General features: G+C 37.4%; 1 protein-coding gene across 1 annotated transcript in view; it reads left to right on the forward strand.

Annotated features, from left to right (window-relative positions):
• The window catches only part of NETO2 (neuropilin and tolloid like 2), a 68,881-nt gene that overhangs the window by 18,938 nt on the left and 27,640 nt on the right, over positions 1–22,303 (forward strand). Inside the window, exons 5-6 of the mRNA XM_073795664.1 lie at positions 1,414–1,437; positions 1,542–1,669. Coding sequence (XP_073651765.1) covers positions 1,414–1,437; positions 1,542–1,669 — 152 coding nt within the window. The remainder of the gene's footprint in view (positions 1–1,413; positions 1,438–1,541; positions 1,670–22,303) is intronic.

Here is a 22,303-nt window from a genome sequence, read left to right on the forward strand (position 1 = left end):
ACACTATAAAGGCAAGAAAGAGTAAGAAAGAAAAATGTTACAGTAAGAAAAACTGTCTAGAGAATTAGAATCTAGTCCTGACGTTGCCATTATATGGTCTAAAAAAGTCATAATCTCTCTGATTCAGTTTCCTCATCTATAAAACAGAATAGTACATGATCTTGATGTTATTGTCATTAGCATAATATTAAACATAAGGTCTGTAGAAACTCTGAAGTACTATAAAATGCAAATATAAGGTAATATAGTATAGAAATCCTTAGCATTTTATTATAATTTATATTTTAACCATAAGCCATATGAAGTTGCTCTCATGATACATAAAACTAATAGAAGAAAAAGAACTGCATTTCTTCAAACAATCTTTACATATAAAGTTGCCTGGCTTTGTTTTTTAATATTTTTAAAAGCATTAAAGCATTATTCAAATGATTAAGATGTTTGTTTTTTCTTTCAGGCAGTCTAAACTTATTTGCAAAAATCTGACTCTATATAGGACTTTGTAATGTCTTTTGATACTGAAGTGTCAGTCAATTCAGTTAATTGATTTAGTTCATAAAAATCAAATACCTGGCCAGCTTCATTAAATCAGTTATTTTGATATAAACTATTGGTTGTCAGTTTTCTATGAACTATTTCATAGGGCAGACTATCCTATATATCATCTAGTCATCTCTCTTTTTCCTGCCATTGTGAAAAAAACAACTTACTAGCTGCTACTGTGGTGGGATAAATTATATGTAACATAAAATTCACTATCTTAAACCTTTTAAGTGTACAAGTCAGTGGCATTAAGTACACTTACAATGTTGTGCAACCATCACACCGTGCATTTCCAGAACTTTTTTTGTCATCTCAAGCTGAAACTCTGTCCCCATTAAACACTTAACTCCCTATCCCTCCCTCCCTACAGCCCTGTGAAAACAGTCTCTGAATTCGACTAATCTAGGGACCTCAGTTAAGGGAATCATATAGTGTCCTTAACTGTCTGGCTTATTTTACTTAGCATAATGTTTCCACACACATCCATGTTGTAGCGTGTGTCAGAATTTCATTCCTTTTTAAGGTTGGATAATATTCCATTGTATTATTTATACTACATTTTGTTTACTCATTCATCCATCAATGGACTAGCTACTGCAGTTGACATAGAGTTGTGAGTTTTCAGGTAGCATAAATAAGTTTTTAGTTCATAATTGGATCAAAAGTATAAAGGTTATCATTTTTACAATATCGATCCTATAAATGAGCACCTCAATATGCTCATAAATAGCCAGTGGTCTGTAGTTTACACAAATGAAAGCTTTCTCTTGCTTTGTTAAGTATAGCATTAGACATAACGTAAGATATTAAGCCTTAAAGTAACTCTAAACTACCTCAATGCCAATGACTTTCTTCTTTTCTCTGTTACAGATCCAGACTTTACTTACCTAGGAGGTATTTTAAATCCCATCCCAGGTTTAGTATATTACCTCTTTTTCCTCATGGCATCTTTGATCAGTCTTATTTTCCTTTGAACATCATTCATCTGTTCTTTCTAGATTGCCAGTTTGAGCTGTCAGGAGCTGACGGAATAATACGTTCTAGTCAGGTAGAACAAGAGGAAAAAACAAAACCTGGCCAAGCAGTTGATTGCATCTGGACGATTAAAGCTACTCCAAAAGCTAAGGTAGTATTAAGTATGCAGTCACTTCTAAGAAGAACATAATAAGATGTGATTTGTATAATGTATTATTTTGGTTCATGCAGATACTTATTATTTACACTGACGTTACAACTTCTTAAAAATTTTATTTCAGTCACATTATTGAACACCTAGCATCTCAGCATTGTTGTAGTTAAATAAACTACAACATAAACTTCAGGAATGTCACGCATACATTAATATTCTTATTTTAAGATTCTTAAAATCTGTGTGTTCCTATTTGGAGAGTATAGGTATTGATCAGTGTGATCATAGATTCATAAACACCTCTATGAGTAGGTAAAATAGGCCATAGACGTTAAAGTTATGTATCATCTTAGTTCTGTTCTTACCATGCTGTCCTCTGCTAATCATATAGAGTTTTTATTGGAAAGTACCACAGGGAAGGATGTTTTTAAATAACTCTGACAGGTTGAGACTGGTTGCTGACTACTTCTGCTTTTTGCTTTTAGTTTGTACTTCTAGGAATAGTAACAGTTAAAATTATATTTATTGTTTATATATGTAAACAGAAAAGAAAGAGGGTAGGAGAATTTAAAGAATTAAGAAAATCAAATTTAAAGTTTCTGGTAATATGATGGATGAGATAACCTGAGAACCTACCTATTACAAAACACTTAGAAACATTGGATAAAATATAACAGATATCCTTTTAAAACCATAGATAAGCTCCAAAAAAGAAGATAATTCTTATGAACTAGAATGAAAGAGCTATAAATCAGAGCAGTAAACTGAAATCGATGGTACAAATGCCCCTTGCTGATTTCAGTAACCTATGACTACTCAAGGGTAGATATTGCAGGAGCTTGGCATCACCCACACTGAGACAAATAAAAGGCCTAGGGTTCGTGTGGCCTTTGAGAGGACTGCCACATGAAGCTGGAACCCTCAAAGGGAGATTATTGCCATGAAATGGTAGATTAGAAAAACTCTTCCACTAGCGCAAATTGGTAAAAAAGAAGCTTATCCTGGGCTCAGTCTTAAGATGCGGGTGAGGCTGAGGTCTCCCCTAACCGTTTATACCTATATCTTTATTACAGCTTGGGATGTGAATTTACATTCCATGCTCAGCCCAGGAACCACTTAGCCCCAAAATGAACAAAATGGTCCTGGACTTATTAAACCTTTTGAGGCACCTGAAAAGATAAATACAAAATAACCATGTAGGCTACAGGATTGCTATAGCTAAAACACTGCTGAAGTAAGCTTACAACCTAAAATTAGAAAACATAGGTGAACAACCCACCATGAGTGAGTTAACAGGCATAACAGCAGAAGTTTCTTAGATCCCCAGGAACTGAAGTCTTAAATATCCTACATTAGTAATCAAAAGAATGAGAAAGAAAAGTATCAAGTATGCTTTAAAAATAACCAAATGGAACTTACTCAAGTAAAAATTATAGTATTGAAAGACAGATTTGAGAAAATTACCCAGAAAGTAGTTTGAGGATGGGAGACAGTGGCAATTTATTAAGAAACTTGGAAGAAATGACAATAGAATTATGTTTTCAAAGTGCTAAGGAAAAAAAATTAACTGGCAATCTAAAATTTGAAAATTCCATGTCCAACTAATCTGTCTTTCAAGAATGAGGGCGAGGGTTCAAAATGGCGGAGTAAAAGGACGTGCTGTCACTCCCTCTTTTGAGAGCACCAGAATCACAACTAATTGCTGAACAGTCATCAACAGGAAGACACTGGAACTCACCAAAAAAGATACCCCACATCCAAAGACAAAGGAGAAGCTGCACTGAGATGGTCGGAGGGGCGCAATCACAATAAAATCAAATTCCATAACTGCTGGGTGGGTGACTCAGAAACTGGAGAACACTTACACCTCAGAAGTCCACCCACTGGAGTGAAGGTTCTGAGCCCCATGTCAGGCTTCCTAACCTGGGAGTCTGGCAATGGGAGGAGGAATTCCTAGAGAATCAGACTTCGAAGGCTAGCACGATTTGATTGCAGGACTCCAGCAGGACTGGGGGAAACAGAGACGCCACTCTTGGAGGGCACACACAAAGTAGTGTACACGTCGGGACCCAGGGGAAGGAGCAGTGACCCCATAAGAGACTGAACCACACCTACCTGCTAGTGTTGGAGGGTCTCCTGCAGAGACGGGGGGTAGCAGTGTCTCACAGTGACACAAGGACACTGGCAGCAGAAGTTCTGGGAAGTGTTCCATGGCGTAAGCCCTCCCAGAGTCCACCATTAGCCCCACCAAGGAGCCTGGGTAGGCTCCAGTGTTGGGTCGCCTCAGGCAAAACAACCAACAGGGAAGGAGCCCAGACCGAACCATCAGCAGACAAGTGGATTAAAGTTTTACTGAGCTCTGCCCACCAGAGCAACAGAGAGCTCTACCCACCACCAGTCCCTCCCAGCAGGAAACTTTCACAAGCCTCTTAGATAGCCTCATTCACCAGAGGGCAGATACCAGAAGCAAGAAGAACTACAATCCTGCAGCCTGTGGAACAAAAACCACATTCACAGAAAGATAGACAAGACGAAAAGGCAGAGGGCTATGTACCAGATGAAGGAACAAAATAAAACCCCAGAAAAACAACTAAATGAAGTGGAGATAGGCAACCTCCCAGAAAAAGAATTCAGAATAATGGTAGTGAAGATGATCCAGGACCTCGGAAAAAGAATGGAGGCAGAGATCGAGAAGATGCAATAAATGTTTAACAAAGACCTAGAAGAATTAAAGAAAAAACACCTAGAAGAGTTAAAGAACAAACCAACAGAGATGAACAGTACAATAACTGAAATGAAAAATACACTAGAAGGAATCAATACCAGAATAACTGAGGCAGAAGAACAGATAAGTGACCTGGAAGACAGAATGGTGGACTTCACTGCTGCAGGAGAAAATAAAGAAAAAAGAATGAAAAAAATGAAGACAGCCTAAGAGACCTCTGGGACAACATTAAATGCAACAACATTCACATCATAGGGGTCCAAGAAGGAGAAGAGAGAGAGAAAAGACCCGATAAAGTATTTGAAGAGATTATAGTTGAAAACTTCCCTAACATGAGAAGGGAAATAGCCATCCAAGTCCACGAAATGCAGAGAGTCCCAGGCAGGATAAACCCAAGGAGAAACGCCGAGACACATAGTAATCAAATTGGCAAAAATTAAAGACAAAGAAAAATTATTGAAAGCAAGGGAAAAACGACAAATAACATACAAGAGAACTCCCATAAGGTTAACAGCTGATTTCTCAGCAGAAACTCTACAAGCCAGAAGGGAGTAGCATGACATATTTAAAGCAATGAAAGGGAAGAACCTACAACCAAGATTACCCAGCAAGGATCTCATTCAGATTCGATGGAGAAATCAGAAGCTTTACAGACAAGCAAAAGCTAAGAGAATTCAGCACCACCAAACCAGCTAAAGGAACATTTAAACAAATGCTAAAGGAACTTCTCTACATGGGAAACACAAGAGAAGAAAAGGACCTACAAAAACAAACCCATAACAAGAAAATGGTAATAGGAACATACATATCGATAATTACCTTAAACGTGAATGGATTAAATGATCCAACGAAAAGACACAGGCTCGCTGAATGGATACAAAAACAAGACCCATATATATGCTGTCTACAAGAGACCCACTTCAGACCAAGGGACACATACAGCCTGAAAGTGAGTGGATGGAAAAAGATACTCCATGGAAATGGAAATCAAAAGAAAGCTGGAGTAGCAGTACTCATATCAGATAAAATAGACCTAAAAATAAAGAATGTTACAAGAGACAAGGAAGGACACTACATAATGATGAAGGGATCAATCCAAGAAGATATAAAAATTATAAATATATATGCACCCAACATAGGAGCACCACAATGCATAAGGCAGATGCTAACAACTATAAAACAGGAAATTGACAGTAACACAATAATACTAAAGGACTTTAACACCTCACTTACACCAATGGACAGATCATCGAAACAGAAAATTAATAAGGAAACCCAAGCTTTAAATGACACAATAGACCAGATAGATTTACTTGATATTTATAGGACTTTCCGTCCAAAAACAGCAGATTACACTTTCTTCTCAAGTTCAGATGGAACATTCTCCAGGAAAGATCACATCTTGCATCACAAATCAAGCCTCAGTAAATGTAAGAAAGTTGAAATCATATCAGTCATCTTTTCTGACCACAACACTGAGATTAGAAATCAGTTACAGGGGAAAAAAACTTCAAAAACACAAGCACGTGGAGGCTAAACAATACGTTACTACATAACCAAGAGATCACTGAAGAAATCAAAGAGGAAATCAAAAAATACCTAGAGATAAATGACAATGAAAACATGACGATCCAAAGCCTATGGGATGCAACACAAGCAGTTCTAAGAGGGAAGTTTATAGCAATACAAGCCTATCTCAAGAAACAAGAAAAATCTCAAATCTAACCTTACACCTAAAGGAACCAGAGAAAGAAGAAGAAACAAAACCCAAAGTTAGTAGAAGGAAAGAAATCATAAAGATCAGAGCAGAAATAAATGAAATAGAAAAAAGGAAAACAATAAAACTAAAAGGTCAATAAAACTAAAAGCTGGTTCTTTGAGAAGATAAACAAAATTGATAAAACATTAGCCAGACTCATCAAGAAAAAGAGGGAGAGGACTCAAATCAATAAAACTAGAAATGAAAAAGGAGAAGTTACAACAGACACCATCAAAATACAAAGCATCCTAAGAGACTACTACAAGCAACGCTATGCCAATAAAATGGACAACCTGGAAGAAATGGAAAAATGCTTAGAAACGTATAACCTTCCAAGACAGAACCAGGAAGAAATAGAAAATATGAACAGTCCAATCACAAGTAATGAAATTAAAACTGTGATTAAAAATCTCCCAACAAACAAAAGTCCAGGACCAGATGGCTTCACAGGTGAATTCTATCAAACATTTGGAGAAGAGCTAATACCCATCCTTCTCAAACTCATCCAAAAAATAGCAGAGGAAGGAACACTCCCAAACTCATTCTACGAGGCCACCATCACCCTGATACCAAAAGCAGACAAAGATGTCACAAAGAAAGAAAACTACAGGCCGATATCACTGATGAACATAGATGCAAAAATCCTCAACAAAATACTAGCAAACAGAATCCAACATACACATTAAAAGGATCATATGCAATGATCAAATGAGATTTATCCCAGGGATGCAAAGATTCTTCATTATACACAAATCAATCAGTGTGATACACCATATTAACAAATTGAAGAATAAGAACCATATGATCATCTCAAGAGATGCAGAAAAAGCTTTTGACAAAATTCAACACCCATTTATGATAAACACTCTCCTGGAAGTGGGCATAGAGGGAACCTATCTCAACATAATAAAGCCCATATATGACAAACCTACAGCAAACCTCATTCTCAAGGGTGAAAAACTGAAAGCATTTCCTCTAAGATCACAAACAAGACAAGGATGTCCACTCTCGCCACTGTTATTCAACATAGTTTTGGAAGTCCTAGCTGTGGCAATCAGAGAAGAAAAACAAATAAAAGGAATACAAATTGTAGAAGTAAAACTGTCACTGTTTGCAGATGACATGATACTATACATAGAGAATCCTAAAGATGCCACCAGAAAAGTACTAGAGCTAATCAGTGAATTTGGTGAAACTACAAGGTACAAAATTAATGCACAAAAATATCTTGCATTCCTATACACTAATGATGAAAAATCTGAAAGAAATTAAAGAAATTCTCCCATTTACCATTGCAACAAAAAGAATAAAATACCTAGGAGTAAACCTACCTAGGGAGACAAAAGACCTGTATGCAGAAAACTATAATACACTGATGAAAGAAATTAAAGATGATACAAACAGATGGAGTGATGTGTACCATGTTCTTGGGTTGGAAGAATCAATATTGTGAAAATGACTGTACTACCCAAAACAATCTGCAGATTCAGTGCAATCCCTATCAAATTACCAATGGCATTTTTTACAGAACTAGAACAAAAAAATCTTAAAACATGTATGGAGACACAAAAGACCACGAATAGCCACAGCAGTATTGAGGGAAAGAAATGAGCTGGAGGAATCAGACTCCCTGACTTCAGACTATACTACAAAGCTACAGTAATCAAGAGAGTATGGTACTGGCATAAAAACAGAAATATAGATCAATGGATCAGGATAGAAAGCCCAGAGATAAACCCACACACCTGTGGTCATCTGATCTATGACAAAGGATGCAAGGATATACAGTGGAGAAAAGACAGTCTCTTCAATAAGTGGTGCTGGGAATACTGGACAGCTACATGTAAAAGAATGAAATTAGAACACTCCCTAACACCATACACAAAAATAAACTCAAATGGATTAGAGAACTAAATGTAAGGCTGGAAACTATAAAGCTCTTAGAAGAAAATGTAGGAAGAACACTCTGACGTAAATCACAGCAAGATCTTTTTTTGACCCACCTCTTAGAGTAATGGAAATAAAAACAAAAATAAACATATGGAACCTAATGAAAGTTAAAAGCTTTTGCACAGCAAAGGAAACTACAAACAAGATGAAAAGACAACCCTCAGAATGGGAGAAAATATTTGCAAATGAATCAACGGACAAAGGATTAATCTCCAAAATATGTAAACAGCTCATGAAGCTCAATATTAAAAAAACAAACAAGACAATCAAAAAATGGGCAGAAGGCCTAAATAGACATTTCTCCAAAGAAGACATACAGATGGCAAAGAAGCACATGAAAAGCTGCTCAACATCACTAATTATTAGAGAAATGCAAATCAAAACTACAATGAGGTATCACCTCACACCAGTTAGAATGGGCATCATCAGAAAATCTACAGACAACAAATGCTGGAGAGGGTGTGGAGAAAAGGGAACCCTCTTTCACTGTTGGTGGGAATATAAATTCATACAGCCACTATGGAGAACGGTTTGGAGGCTCCTTAAAGAACTAAAAATAGAATTACCATATGACCCAGCAATCCCACTACTGGGCATATACCCAGAGAAAACCATAATTCAAAAACACACATGCACCCTAATGTTCATTGCAGCACTATTTACAATAGCCAGGTTATGGAAGCAGCCTAAATGCCCATCGACAGACGAATGGATCAAGAAGTTGTGGTACATATATACAATGGAATATTCCTCAGCCATAAAAAGGAACGAAATTGGGTCATTTGGAGAGATGTGGATGGATCTAGAGACTGTCATACAGAATGAAGTAAGGCAAAGAGAGAAAAACAAATATCATATATTAACGCATATATGTGGAATCTAAAAAAATGGTACAGATGAACCGGTTTGCAGGGTAGAAATTGAGACACAGATGCAGAGAACAAAAGTATGGACACCAATGGTGGAAAGTGGCGTGGAGGGGGTGGTGTGATGAATTGGGAATTGGGATTGACATATATACACTAATATGTGTAAAATGGATGACTAAGAAGAACATGCTGTGTAAAAAAATAAATTCAAATAAAATGAATAAAATAAAATTCAAAAAAAAAAACAATTAAAATGCTTCAACAATGACAGTGTAACATTCAAAAGGTCATTTACATATATCCAGATATGTATCACAAAATTATGTTAAAATTTGAGGAGTTATGGTTCCCTCACAGAAAAGCATTAATACAGCCATAAAACATAATTTATTCCAAAATAAATGTTCAAATGGTAAAATTGAAATAAAAACTGGAAACAGCGTGTGGATAAAAAAAAAATGAGGGCAAAATTAAGGTATTTGGGGGCAAAAATAATAATTGGACCAACTGCTATATGTAAAATCCAAGTAAATCCTGTTTCAGGTTAACTAAAGGAAATTTTGAAAATACACAAATAGGAATAAAATAGATACTAAAAGAGCTGATACAGCTATTAAAATTGAAATCAAGATCGTCACGAATTCACAAGGAAGGTGTATTTTAAATTTTATGTATTAATATAGCCTCAAAATGTACAAAACATGAATTGACAGTTTCTGAGGAAAACTGACAAATCCACAATTATAGCATGTAATTTTTTTTGCCTCTCAGTAATTAATCAAGCATGCCAAAAAAAAAAAATGTCAAGTCTTAGAAGATTTAAACAACACAGTTTGCCTAATGGAACATGATATCTTGACTTGCAACATCCAGAGAATTTTCATTCTCTACAAGCATGCCTGAAACATTTATGGAAACTGATCCATACACTGAATGGAAAAAGGAAGTCTGCCGTACATACCAGTGCTTAGTATCATGCAGAGCATCCTCTGACAAAAATGCAATTAAATTAGGAACCAGCAACCAAACAATAACTTTAAGACCCCATATGTTGCTAGGAAAGTTGGGCAGCTGCTTGTAAATCAGTGACGTTAGAACACACCCTCACACCATACATACACACAAAAAAGCTCAAAATGGCTTAAAGACTTAAACATAAGACATGACTCCATGAAACTACTAGAAGACATCATAGGCAAAGCGTTGTGTGACATAAATCATATGAATGTGTTCTCAGGTCAGTCTCCCAAGGCAATAGAAATAAAAACAAAAATAAACAAATGGGACCTAATCAAACTTACAAGCTTTTGCACAGCAAAGGAAACCATAAACAAAATGAAAAGACAACCTACAGAATAGAAGAAAATCTGTGCAAATGGAGCAACTGACAAGGGCTTAATTTCCAAAACATACGAACAGCTCATACAACTCAACAAAAAAACAAGCAACCCAATTGAAAAATGGGCAGAACACATAAATAGACATTTCTCTAAAGAAAAAATACAGATGGCCAATAGGCATATGAAAAGATGCTCAACATTGCTAATTATTGGAGAAATGCCAAGCAAAACTACAATGAGGTACCACCTCACACTGGTCAGAATGGCCAACAAAAAGTCTACAAATAACAAAGGCTGAATAGGGTGTGGAGGAAATGGAACTCTCCTACACTGTTGGTGGGAATGTGAGTTGGTGCAGCCACTATGGAGAACAGTATGGAGATTCCTCAAAAAACTAAGAATTACCATATGATCCAGCAGCCCCACTCCTGGGCATATATCCAGGCAAAGCTGTAGTCTGAAAAGATACATGCATTCCTATGTTCATAGTAGCACTATTTACAATAGCGAAGACATGGAAATACCTAAATGTCAGTCGACAGATGAATGGTTAAAGAATATGTGGTACATATGTACAATGGACTACTACTCAGCCATAAAGAATAGGATAATGCCATTTGCAGCAAGATGAATGGAACTAGAGATTATCATACTAAGGGAAGTAAGTCAGAAAAAGACAAGTACCATATGGTATCACTTTTATGTGGAATCTAAAATATGACACAATAAACCTATCTACGAAACAGAAACACACTCACAGACATAGAGAAAGACTTGTGGTTGCCAAGGGGGAGGTAGGGTGGGGGAGGGATGGATTGGGAGTTTGGGATTAACAGATGCAAACTATTACATATAGAATGGATAAACAATAAGGTACTACTCTATACCACAGGGAACTATATGCAATGTCCTGAGATAAACCATAATGGAAAAGAATATAGTTTTCTTTATTTTAATATTTTAGGTTTATTTAGATTTTCAATCTCTTTTTGAGTTTAAAGTTATTTTTCTAGAATATTGCTCATGCTTTCTGGTTCCACATTTATTGGTATAATATTTTACATGGTATTCTTTTACAGTTTTTAAAACCTGAATTCTATTTGCCATTTTAAATTTGGGCCTTTGCTCTTTTTTTTTCTTTATCAGTTTGCCAGAGGTTTGTTTTCAAGAACTGCTTTTTTAAAAAATCAACTCTTGTTTCTTTGCTTCCCATTTTCTCAATTTGTGCTTTTATTTCTTCTGCTTTCTTTGGATTTACCTTGTGATTCTTTTTGCAGCTCCTCGTATTTAATTCTTTGGTAATTAATTTTCAGATGTTCTTCTTTCTCTAACAGGTACTTAGGGCTATCAGTATGCTACGAAGTATTTCCTTAGATGTTTCATGAGTTTTGATATGTAGTGTCTTCATTGTTGTTGATCTCTAACTATTTTACAATTTAAAACCATTTTAAACGTTTTATTTTTTATCTTTTTGTTTTTAACATCTTTTTGGACTATAATTGCTTTACAATGGTGTGTTAGTTTCTGCTGTATAACAAAGTGAATCAGCTATACATATACATATATCCCCATATCTCCTCCCTCTTGCATCTCCCTCCCACCCTCCCTATCCCACCCCTCTAGGTGGACACAAAGCATCGAGGTGATCTCCCCGTGCTATGCATCCGCTTCCCACTAGCTAGCTATTTTACATTCGGTAGTGTATATATGTCCATGCCACTCTCACTTCATCCCAGCTTACTCTCCCCCATCCCGTGTCCTCACATCCATTCTCTACTTCTGCGTCTTTATTCCTGTCCTGCCCCTAGGTTCTTCAGAACCACTGGAAAAGAATATTTTTAAATGTGTGTGTATGTCTATACACACACACACGTATAACTGAATCACTTTGCTCTACAGCAGAAATTAACATTATAAATCAACTAAACTTCAACTTTAAAAAACCCATATGTTTAGAAATTTAATAATATACCACCTTGTAATTGATAGGTCACATAAAAAAATCAGGATGGAAATTTGTACACATTTATAAAAAACTTAGCAATAGTGAAAATACTACATATCAAAACTTGTGGGATACTCCTAAAAGTACTTTAGGGAATTTATGATCATAAATGCATCTTTTAGGAGAAGAAAAAGATTTAAACTTAATGGCTAAAATTCAACTCAAGAAGCTAAAAGAATGACCAAAAACTCCAAAGAACGGGCAGTAATAAAAGAGCAGAAATAAGTGAATTTAAAAATTCACAAAAAGAGGGCTTCCCTGGTGGCGCAGTGGTTGAGAGTCTGCCTGCCTGTGCGGGGGACGCGGGTTCATGCCCCAGGCTGGGAAGATCCCACATGCTGCAGAGCAGCTGGGCCCATGAGCCATGGCCGCTGAGCCTGCGCATCCAGAGCCTGTGCTCCGCAGCGGGAGAGGCTGCAACAGTGAGAGGCCCGTGTACCACAAAAAAAAAAAAAAAATTCACAAAAAGAAAGAGTCAACAAAAGCTAAAGCTGGCCCTTTGTTTAAAAATAATAATAACAATGGACATACTTCCGGCAAGATTGACCTAGAAAAAAAAGACATAAATTATGTTAGAAGTGGAAAAGGTGGTAAATCAACTACAGCTGAGATTAGAAACCACTATAAGACAAACTATGAAGAAGACCTGCTGAACAAAAGAAAAAAAAAAAGCATTTCCTCAATAAATAAATTACAAAGGGAAAAAGAAAACCAGCAGGGGACCCTACAGATTAAAAAATGTAAGTCAAATGATTAAAAAATGTAAGTCGAGTGAGTGAGTTTGGACTCAAACAAACTAGAAAAGGGTGGGAACATTAAGAGACAATTAGAAGTCTGAACACTGGTATTTTATATTAGGAAATTATTCATTTGTTTGGTGTGATAATATGAGGTTATTTTTTAAAGTCGTCTTTAACAGTACATATGGAACTATTTACATGTGAAATGATATCTCTGGAATTTGTCTCAAAATAATACATGAGAGGCAGAAGTGGGGAGAGGTATAGATAAAGCTAAAGTTAGGGGATGGGAAATGGGTTTATGATACTCTTTTTTCTGCTTATGCATGTTTGAAATTTTCCATAATCAAAGTGCTTCAGACTTCTTTGTTAATACATTTGTAAACAGTCTAAGTGGACAATTTCCTGAAATATGTAATGTATGTGTATATATATACAATTCATCAAAATTAAATCAAAGAAATAGAAAACCTAAATAAACTCTTACCAAATTGATGAAATTGATTTTGTACTTAAAGTATGTTAACAGAAAAACTAGCCAAATTAGATTTTACCAGATACTCAAGGAACATGTTATGCTGTTTTAGAAAACTGAAGAAGAAAGAACTTTCCCCAGCCTGTTTTATCAAAACTAAATAAATAGGATGAGAGAATTTTAAGCCAGAGAATTATAAAATGAAGGAGGGAAAAAAAAAGACCCAAAAGACTAAACAGTAACAAACTAAACCTACCAAATATTTTTTAGAAATCATAACCAAAGATGGGCTTATCTTAAAAATTTTTGGACAGTTTAATATGAGAAAATCAAATGATGTAGTTTACCACATATGTAATTCCAACATAGGATGTATCTTCAGCATGATGAGGAATATCTACTGAAATCCTTAAAGCAAACATCATAGTTGATGGTGAAACCTTAAAATCATTTTCTTTAGACTTATGTCTATTGCTAGTATTTTATTGGTGGTGGTCAATGCAACAAGATGAGAGAAAGAAAAAATGTTCATGAGCTAGAAAAATAAATTGGTTTTCTGTACAACAGCCAAAAGCAGTTTGAAAGTAAAACTTAAAAAAAAAACTGAAAAGAACAAATCATAAGGTACCAGGAAGTAAATTTTTAAATTATATTGAAATACACAAAAGAAGGCCTACAGAAATGGGGGAAGAGAGAGACATGCACCATTTTCATGGATGGGAAGATGGAAATGTTTTTTGTTCCCTAATTAATCTATCAATTTAAAATTCCAGTCCAGATCCCAGCACGGCTTTCTGGGGAACTTGGCAAGCTAATTCTAAAATTCACAAAGAAGAGGAAAGGGTCCAGAAGAACCACGACAATTTTGAATAAAAACAAAGTGGAGTACTTACCCTTCGAGATAAAGTTGGGGTAGTTGGACAGAATGCATTTATCACTGGGGTATGCAAACTGATAAAACTGAGTAAGGTTTCTAAAAGTAGGACTACACACGTATGGAAGCTTGGTATATAATGTATAACATGCCAGATCAAAAGGAGACACTTGATAATTGATGTTACAACAGTTGACTATTGATGTGAGATCCCTGTCTTGCACTTGACATAAAATTCATTCCTAAATGTTAAAACTAAAACGTTTAGAAGAAAATACAGGAGTATAGTTCTAAATATAACCTTTGGTTAGGAAATGTTTTATTAAAAACAAGACACAAAGTGTAAACCATAAAGATAAGATTTATCAATTATACTACATTAAAATAAATGACTTCCAGAACCAGCCAAGATAGAGTAAGCCCACTACAGCTTATTGCTCTTAACTTATTATAACTGAGAACTCTGGATAGAACACAAAAAGCAACTGCATAAGGATTCTGAAAAGTAACCATTAGAAGATGGGTTTGGGAAGGAAGTAAAAACTTTAATAATCACCCCAAAAGGGTAAGAATCACAGTTTTTTTTCCTTCTCCTTTGTCTTTTGGGCTGGTTTGTGGAACTGAAAGCAGGTACAGACAGAAGAAAGCGCTCTAGCCAGAAGACTGAGAAAGGGGCCCTTACAAACTGAGGGCAGAGGGGCGTCCCTGGTTGGTTTTTTCCCCTTTACTAGCTCTGCCCAAGGTCAGCACCAGTCACAGCAGCTACAGCAGCAACTGAAACCCCATCTCCTTAACCAGTAGAACTTGGAAAAGGATATGGTGATGTCTGGAGAGTACGGAGGGAATCCCCATTATTTTTTTTTCTCTTTGTTCTTAGTCACTCAGGACTCATAACAGGTTAAGAGACTAAAAACTCTGAGGAAAACTTATCTTTCTGGCCACCAGAGGAACTGAGAAGAGGAAACCGTGTTACCCAGAGAATGAGAAGTCTTGGAGAACAGGGAGGTAGAGACAGGTGCTAATTCTGGCTTCCTCCTGAGCTGCATATGCATGGAACAGGCCCACAGAAACATGGCAAAGGTGTTGAGGACCAAATTACATTATAAACACTATCCAAGTGCCTGAGTAGGGCATGTCCTGGGCAAGTCTACATAGCACAGCAAAGGCCTTCAAACTGAACCAACACTGGAACCCACACCCACAAAAAGAGGCAGTACATGCAGTCTGAACGTTTCTGGGTAGGTTGCCTGATAAAACAAGCAACAGAACTCAGCATTGTCCACAGATTTTTAAGAGGACCCAGAGTTTCAGTGTTATATCCAAAATGTGCAGGATATAATTTTAAAATTACTGGCAATATAAAGAACCAGGGAAATGTGATTAATTCTGAAAGGAGAAAGCAGCAGATCCCAACCCTAACAGGACTCAGATGAATTGTAGATTTTAAAGCAACAATATAACCATGTTCCATAAGGTAAAGATAAACATTCCTGAAATGAGTGAAAAGATAGATCTTTTTTTTCTTTTTCTTTTTGCGGTATGCGGGCCTCTCACTGCTGTGGCCTCTCCCATTGCGGAGCACAGGCTCCGGACGCGCAGGCTCAGCAGCCATGGCTCACAGGCTCAGCTGCTCCGCGGCATGTGGGATCCTCCCGGACCGGGGCACGAACCCGTGTCCCCTGCATCGGCAGGCGGACTCTAAACCACTGCGCCACCAGGGAAGCCTGAAAAGATAGATCTTAGCAGAGAAATAGAAACTATAAAAATGAACCAAGTGAAAATTTTAGAATGGAAAAAATATATCTTAAACTTCTAAAATATATTCACTGTATGGGCCAATAGGAGAGTGGAGATTATAGAGGAAAGTCAGTAAACTTGAAGGTGACTCAGTAGAAACTACCTAATTTGAAGTACTGAGAAAAAAAGATTGAAAACAAATTATACTAAAGCCTCAGGGACCTGTGGAACAGTTTCTAAAGGCCTAAAATTTATGTCACTTAAGTACCAGAAAGAGAAAAGTTTGTTGTAGAAAAAAAATTTGAAGAAATAACTGCAAAAAAATTGCTGAAAGACAAATTTACAGATTCAAGAAGCATAGCAAACACCAAACAGGATAAAAACAAACATAAAACAAAGCCTATTCATATCAAATCAAGCTACTTGAAACCTAAGATTGAAAGCTTTGAGCTGTGACACAGAAAAATGATGTATTTTGTATAAACAATTTGAATGACTATGGATTTCTCTTCAGAAATCATAAAAGCCAAGCATCAAAACCTTTAAGTGCTGAAAAAAGGAACTGTGAACTTAAGAATTTTTTTTTTTTTTTTTGCGCTACGCGGGCCTCTCACTGTTGTGGCCTCTCCCGTGGCGGAGCACAGGCTCCGGACGTGCAGGCCCAGCGGCCATGGCTCACGGGCCCAGCCGCTCCGCGGCATGTGGGATCTTCCCGGACCGGGGCACGAACCCGTGTTCCCTGCATTGGCAGGCGGACTCTCAACCACTGCACCACCAGGGAAGCCCTGAACTTAAGAATTTTATATCCAGCAAAAATATCCTTTCAGGAATGAGGGCAAAGTAAGTACATACCCTAATGAAAACAAACAAAGAATTCATTGCCTGCAGACCTGCTATAAAAGAAATGCTAAAGGAAGTTCTTTAGATAAAAGAGAAATGGCACTAGAAAGAATCTTGGAATTTCATGAAAGGGTACAGAAATGGTAAATATCTGGATGAATATAAACCATTTTACCAACGTCAGGAATAAAACAGAGGACCTCGCTATAGACCCTCCAATAAAACAATGGACTTTTCTGTGCCCCAAAATCAGATGACTCAAACGAACTGGACAAATTCCTTAAAAACCACAAGCTGCCCAAACACATCTAAGAAATATGTAACCTGAATGGCCATATATTTATGAAATAAATTGAATTCATAGTTAAAAACCTTCTTACAAAGAAAGCTCCTAAATGGATACACTGACAAATTACAACAAACATTTAAAGGGGAAATAATGCCAGTTCTTTGCAATCTCTTCCAGGAAGTACAAGGGGAGGAACACTTCTAAACTCAAGACAAGCATCACCCTGATACCACCGAACACATTATAAGGAAATGACTGATCAGTATTCCCCCTGTGAGGTTTTGCTCTGTAATAAGAAATATATATATATTTGGTCTTCATGCACATTTCTGGCTCAGAGCTCGCAAAACCCTTGGAATTTCCTGAGTGATAAGAGCAATGAGAGCATCTATTGTTACAATATTTGGTCTCTTGTCCCCAGTTCCTGAAAATGTTTCAGAGCCATAAAGTTGATATGGGTGTCTTGTTATTCATAACAAGCCCCTTTCAACCACAAGTGAGTTTATGTTAATGAGGTGACTTCTGGAAATCCCCAAGAGATGGAGGCTTTTTACCAGGGTAACAAATAATCTAGTAAGTAAACTGGTTTTCTGAGTCCTGTAAGCCACCTAGCAAATTAAAGGAACCCGAGAATGAGATCTTAGGAACGTCAGATTTATAGCCAGTCAGTCAGAATCATGTGACAACCTGGACTCGTGTTTGGCATCTGAAGTGGAGGCCAGTCCCCTGGGAGCCCTCAACCTTCAGAATCGGATGCTGTCTCTGGGTAGATGGTGTCATAATTGAATTGAATTGTAGGACACCCAGCTGATGTTTGAGAATTACTGGTGGTGTGGGGGGCAAAAAAGACCCACATGTTGGAATTGGTATCATAATTGTTATTCCAGAAAATAGTTGCAGGGGACTTCCCTGGTGGTCCAGTGGTTAAGACTTCCCAATGCATGGGGTGCAGGTTTGATCCCTGGTCACGGAGCTAAGATCCCACGTGTCTTGCAGCCAAAAAAACAAAATATAAAGCAGAAGCAATATTGTAACAAATTCAATAAAGACTTTAAAAATGGTCCACGTCAAAAAAAATTTTTGATAAGAAAATAGATGCAAAAATCCTTCAAGTATTAGCCAGTCTAATCCAGCAATATATGAAAAGTATAATACACTTAAATAATCACAGCCAAGTGTGGTTTATCCCAGGAATGCAAGGCCAATTCAACATTTGAAAAATCAATGTAATTCATTATATAAATTAAGAAGGAAAGCTACATGATTATCTCAGTCTGTTAAAAACTCAACACCCAGGGGCTTCCCTGGTGGCGCAGTGGTTGAGAGTCCATCTGCTGATGCAGGGGACACGGGTTCATGCCCCAGTCCGAGAGGATCCCACATGCCATGGAGCAACTGGGCCCGTGAGCTGTGGCCGCTGAGCCTGCGCATCCGGAGCCTGTGCTCCGCAACGGGAGAGGCCGCAGCGGTGAGAGGCCTGCATACTGCAAAAAAAAAAATTTGACCTATACTTATATCTTAATATCTTATATAAAAACAAGTATATTGCAAAACTTTTAGAAGAAAACATAGGCAAAATCTCTGGGTTAGGGAAAGAGTTCTTAGGTATGACATCAAAGGAGAATCCATAAAAGAAAATCTTATAAATTGGACTTCATTAAAATTAAAGCTTTTTCTCTGTGAAGGACATTGTTGAGTGAAAAAAAAAGGCACTAAGAGAAAATATTTGTAAATCATTTGTCAAAAGACTTCTTTAACCCAGAACTCAAAACGCAACCATAAGAAAAGTACCCAGTTTAAAAATGGGCAGAAGGTTGGAACAGACAGCTCACCAAAGAAGATTTAGACATTTCAAAACTGCAAATTCAAACCACAATGGGATAGCTCTATACCTCTATTAAAATAAAAACAATACCAGATGCTGGGAACTATGTAGAGCAACTGAGAATCTAATAACATTCCTGGTAGGAATGCAAAATGATATAGCCACTTTGGAAAACAGCTTGATGGTTTCCTATAAAGTTACCATGTTTTTCAGCAGTCTCCTGACTGGGTACCCAGGAGAAGGAAAAATATGTTTACACACAAAGAACATGAATGTGAATGTTTATGGTAGCTTTATCCATAATGAACAAAAACTGGGAACAGTTTTAAGTGTTCCTCAGTTGTTAATAAGGTTTGGTACATCTATGTAGTGAAATGTATTCAGGAATAAAAAGAGACGAACTATTGGTGATGCAGTAGCATAGAAGAATCTCAAATGCATTGTGCTAATCAAAGAATCCAGACTCAGCATACTGTGATTTTATTTATATAAAATTTTTACTTAGGACTTCCCTGGTGGTGCAGTGGTTAAGAATCCGCCTGCCAATGCAGGGGACATGGGTTTGATCCCTGGTCCGGGAAGATCCCACATGCCGCAGGGCAACTAAGCCTGTGTGCCACAACTACTGAAGCCTGTGAACTCTGGGGCCCACAACAAGAGAAGCCCACGCATCGCAGCGAAGAGTAGCCCCTGCTCACTGCAACTAGAGAAGAGCCCATGTGCAGCAATGAAGACCCAGCACAGCCAAAAAAAAAAAAAATTTTATTTATATGGGAAAGGTGGAACGACAGCAAAAGGTCATTGGTTGCCAGGAAACAAGATTGAAGATGGATTTTGACTGCTGAGGAGCAGCAGGAGGGAATTTGGGGGGTGATGGAACTTCTTGATTGTGGTGGCTGTCGCTTCACTCTGCATTTGTCAGAGGATTTTATTATATATTACTTGAGACATGACTGAATGTCTTGTGACCAAGTGTCAGCAAGGATTGAGGAACTGAAATTCTCTTAACTTACTTTGGAAGAATAAATTGCTACAGCCACCTTGGAAAGTCATTTGGTATGCTCTGGTAAAGCTGAAAATTGTTATGTACTACAATACAGCAACCCTGCTTCTAGATAAATACCCATATACTCATCGTATGAGAGCATAACGAGGATACAAGAATGTTTACAGCAGTATTTAATATTTTAAAAAGTGGAAGCAAGCTAAATGTCCAAAAGGAAAAGGGATAGTGACTCATTTCTACAGTTGATCCAAGATTTTAAAATATACAAAAAAGTAAATAAAATATACAAAAAATACTATATATTTTTATAGATACATAAATTTAAAAATCTAAAACTGTACCTAGGAATTATAAAAATTATACTTAGGATGGGATGTGTAGAAAAGATAATGGGAACATAGAAGGCTTTGGCTGTACAGTTGACACTTGAACAACACAGGGGATAGGGCTACCAACCTGCTTGCAGTTGAAATTCTGAGTATAACTTTATAGTCAGCCCTCTGTATCTGAGGTTCCGCATCCTCAGATTCAACCAACTACAGACTGTGTAGTACTGTAGTATATATTTATTGAATAAAATCCATATAAGTGGACCTGCACAGTTCAAACCCACGTTGTTCAAGGGTCAGTTGTACACAGAATTGAACTGCACAGGTTCACTTATATACTGATTTTTTTCAATAAATATTATAGTACTACACAATCTGCAGTTGGTTGGATCTATAGATGCAGAAGCACAAATACAGAGGGCTGACTATGGGACTTGAGCATCTGCAGATTTTTGTATCCAGATCAGGTCCTTTCTAGGACCAGTTCCCCATGGATACTGAGGGATGAATGTACAGAGGTGGGGGGTTTTGACCATATTTAATAGTTAAGTATTTAAATGCTTAAGTGAAGTTAATACTTTAGATCTTGCTCTTTCTTGAAATACTTAATGAAGAAATGATTCTATATTCGTAAATTTTTTAGGAATGTGACCTAGAATGTTGAATAGTGGAGAATGTTACTCTTTATTAATAAAAGTAAGTCGATTTTTTAAAGTTAACATAAAAAGTACTGTTCACAGTTGACATGGAAAGTGGATCAAGGGACTTCCCTGGTGGCGCAGTGGTTAAGAATCTGCCTGCCAGTGCAGGGGACATGGGTCGAGCCCTGGTCTGGGAAGATCCCACGTGCCACAGAGCAAATAAGCCCGTGTGCCACGACTACTGAGCCTGCGCTCTAGAGCCCACAAGCCACAATTACTGAGCCCGCATGCTCTAGGGCCCGTGAGCCACAACTGCTGAGCCTGTGTGCCACAACTACTGAAGCCCACACACCTAGAGCCTGTGCTCTGCAACAAGAGAAGCCACTGCAGTGAGAAGCCCTCGCACCACAACGAAGAGTAGCCCCCTCTCACTGCAACTAGAGGATGCCCACGTGCCACAACGAAGACCCAGTGCAGCCAAAAATAAATAAATTTATTTTGTAAAAAGTGGGTCAAATTTTTAAAATTGTGTTAAATAAGAAAGTAAGCAGATGATTTTATTTGAGTACTTTAAAAGAAAAAATATGAAAGACCACCATAACCCTTGAGTACTCAAAATGGGGTAAAGTACTTCATGGGTGATGTTGAAGAAATATTCACTTATATATACAAAAGAAGTCATTGGTGTTGAGTATGTAAGTAGTGTTTTAGTCTATTTTTATCAGTGGCCTTTCCATAAAAATAACAGCTTTCTGAGGATTTCATTGCATTTCTTTTGGGGCCTTTGGGGGCTCTAGTAAAAAGCGTTTTTTTCCCCACTAGAGTTACGAACCAGTTGAGAACATGGAGATTCAGACTAGCCCCTTTATTACACTAAAGGCTAGGGGAAGCAACTTAGTGAGAGAATCAAACTAGACTTGCTTATTCCCTACCCACTAGATCCACCTCCTACCTCAGTCAAGACTGAACCGTCCCATCCAGGGAAAGTGCATCTGCAGAAGAGACCCACTTACCCAGGTCACTGTTTCTCGTACTCGCTGGTCCAGGGAAAGAGGGAAGGAAAAAGGGACCAAATTCCCCCCCATCCAAGTGACTCTCTCCACTTCCCTGGGGAGGGTATAGGAGTGGGTAAGAGGCCAAGAGTGCTTATGTTTACTAAAAGATCTCGTCTCCTGTAATTTAGATGAGAGTAGAGTAGTTTGTGTCCCCCTCCACCCATTGCAATTT

This window comes from Tursiops truncatus, chromosome 19 (genome assembly GCF_011762595.2).
Source record: "Tursiops truncatus isolate mTurTru1 chromosome 19, mTurTru1.mat.Y, whole genome shotgun sequence".
In the NCBI taxonomy this organism is placed as follows: Eukaryota; Metazoa; Chordata; class Mammalia; order Artiodactyla; family Delphinidae; genus Tursiops; species Tursiops truncatus.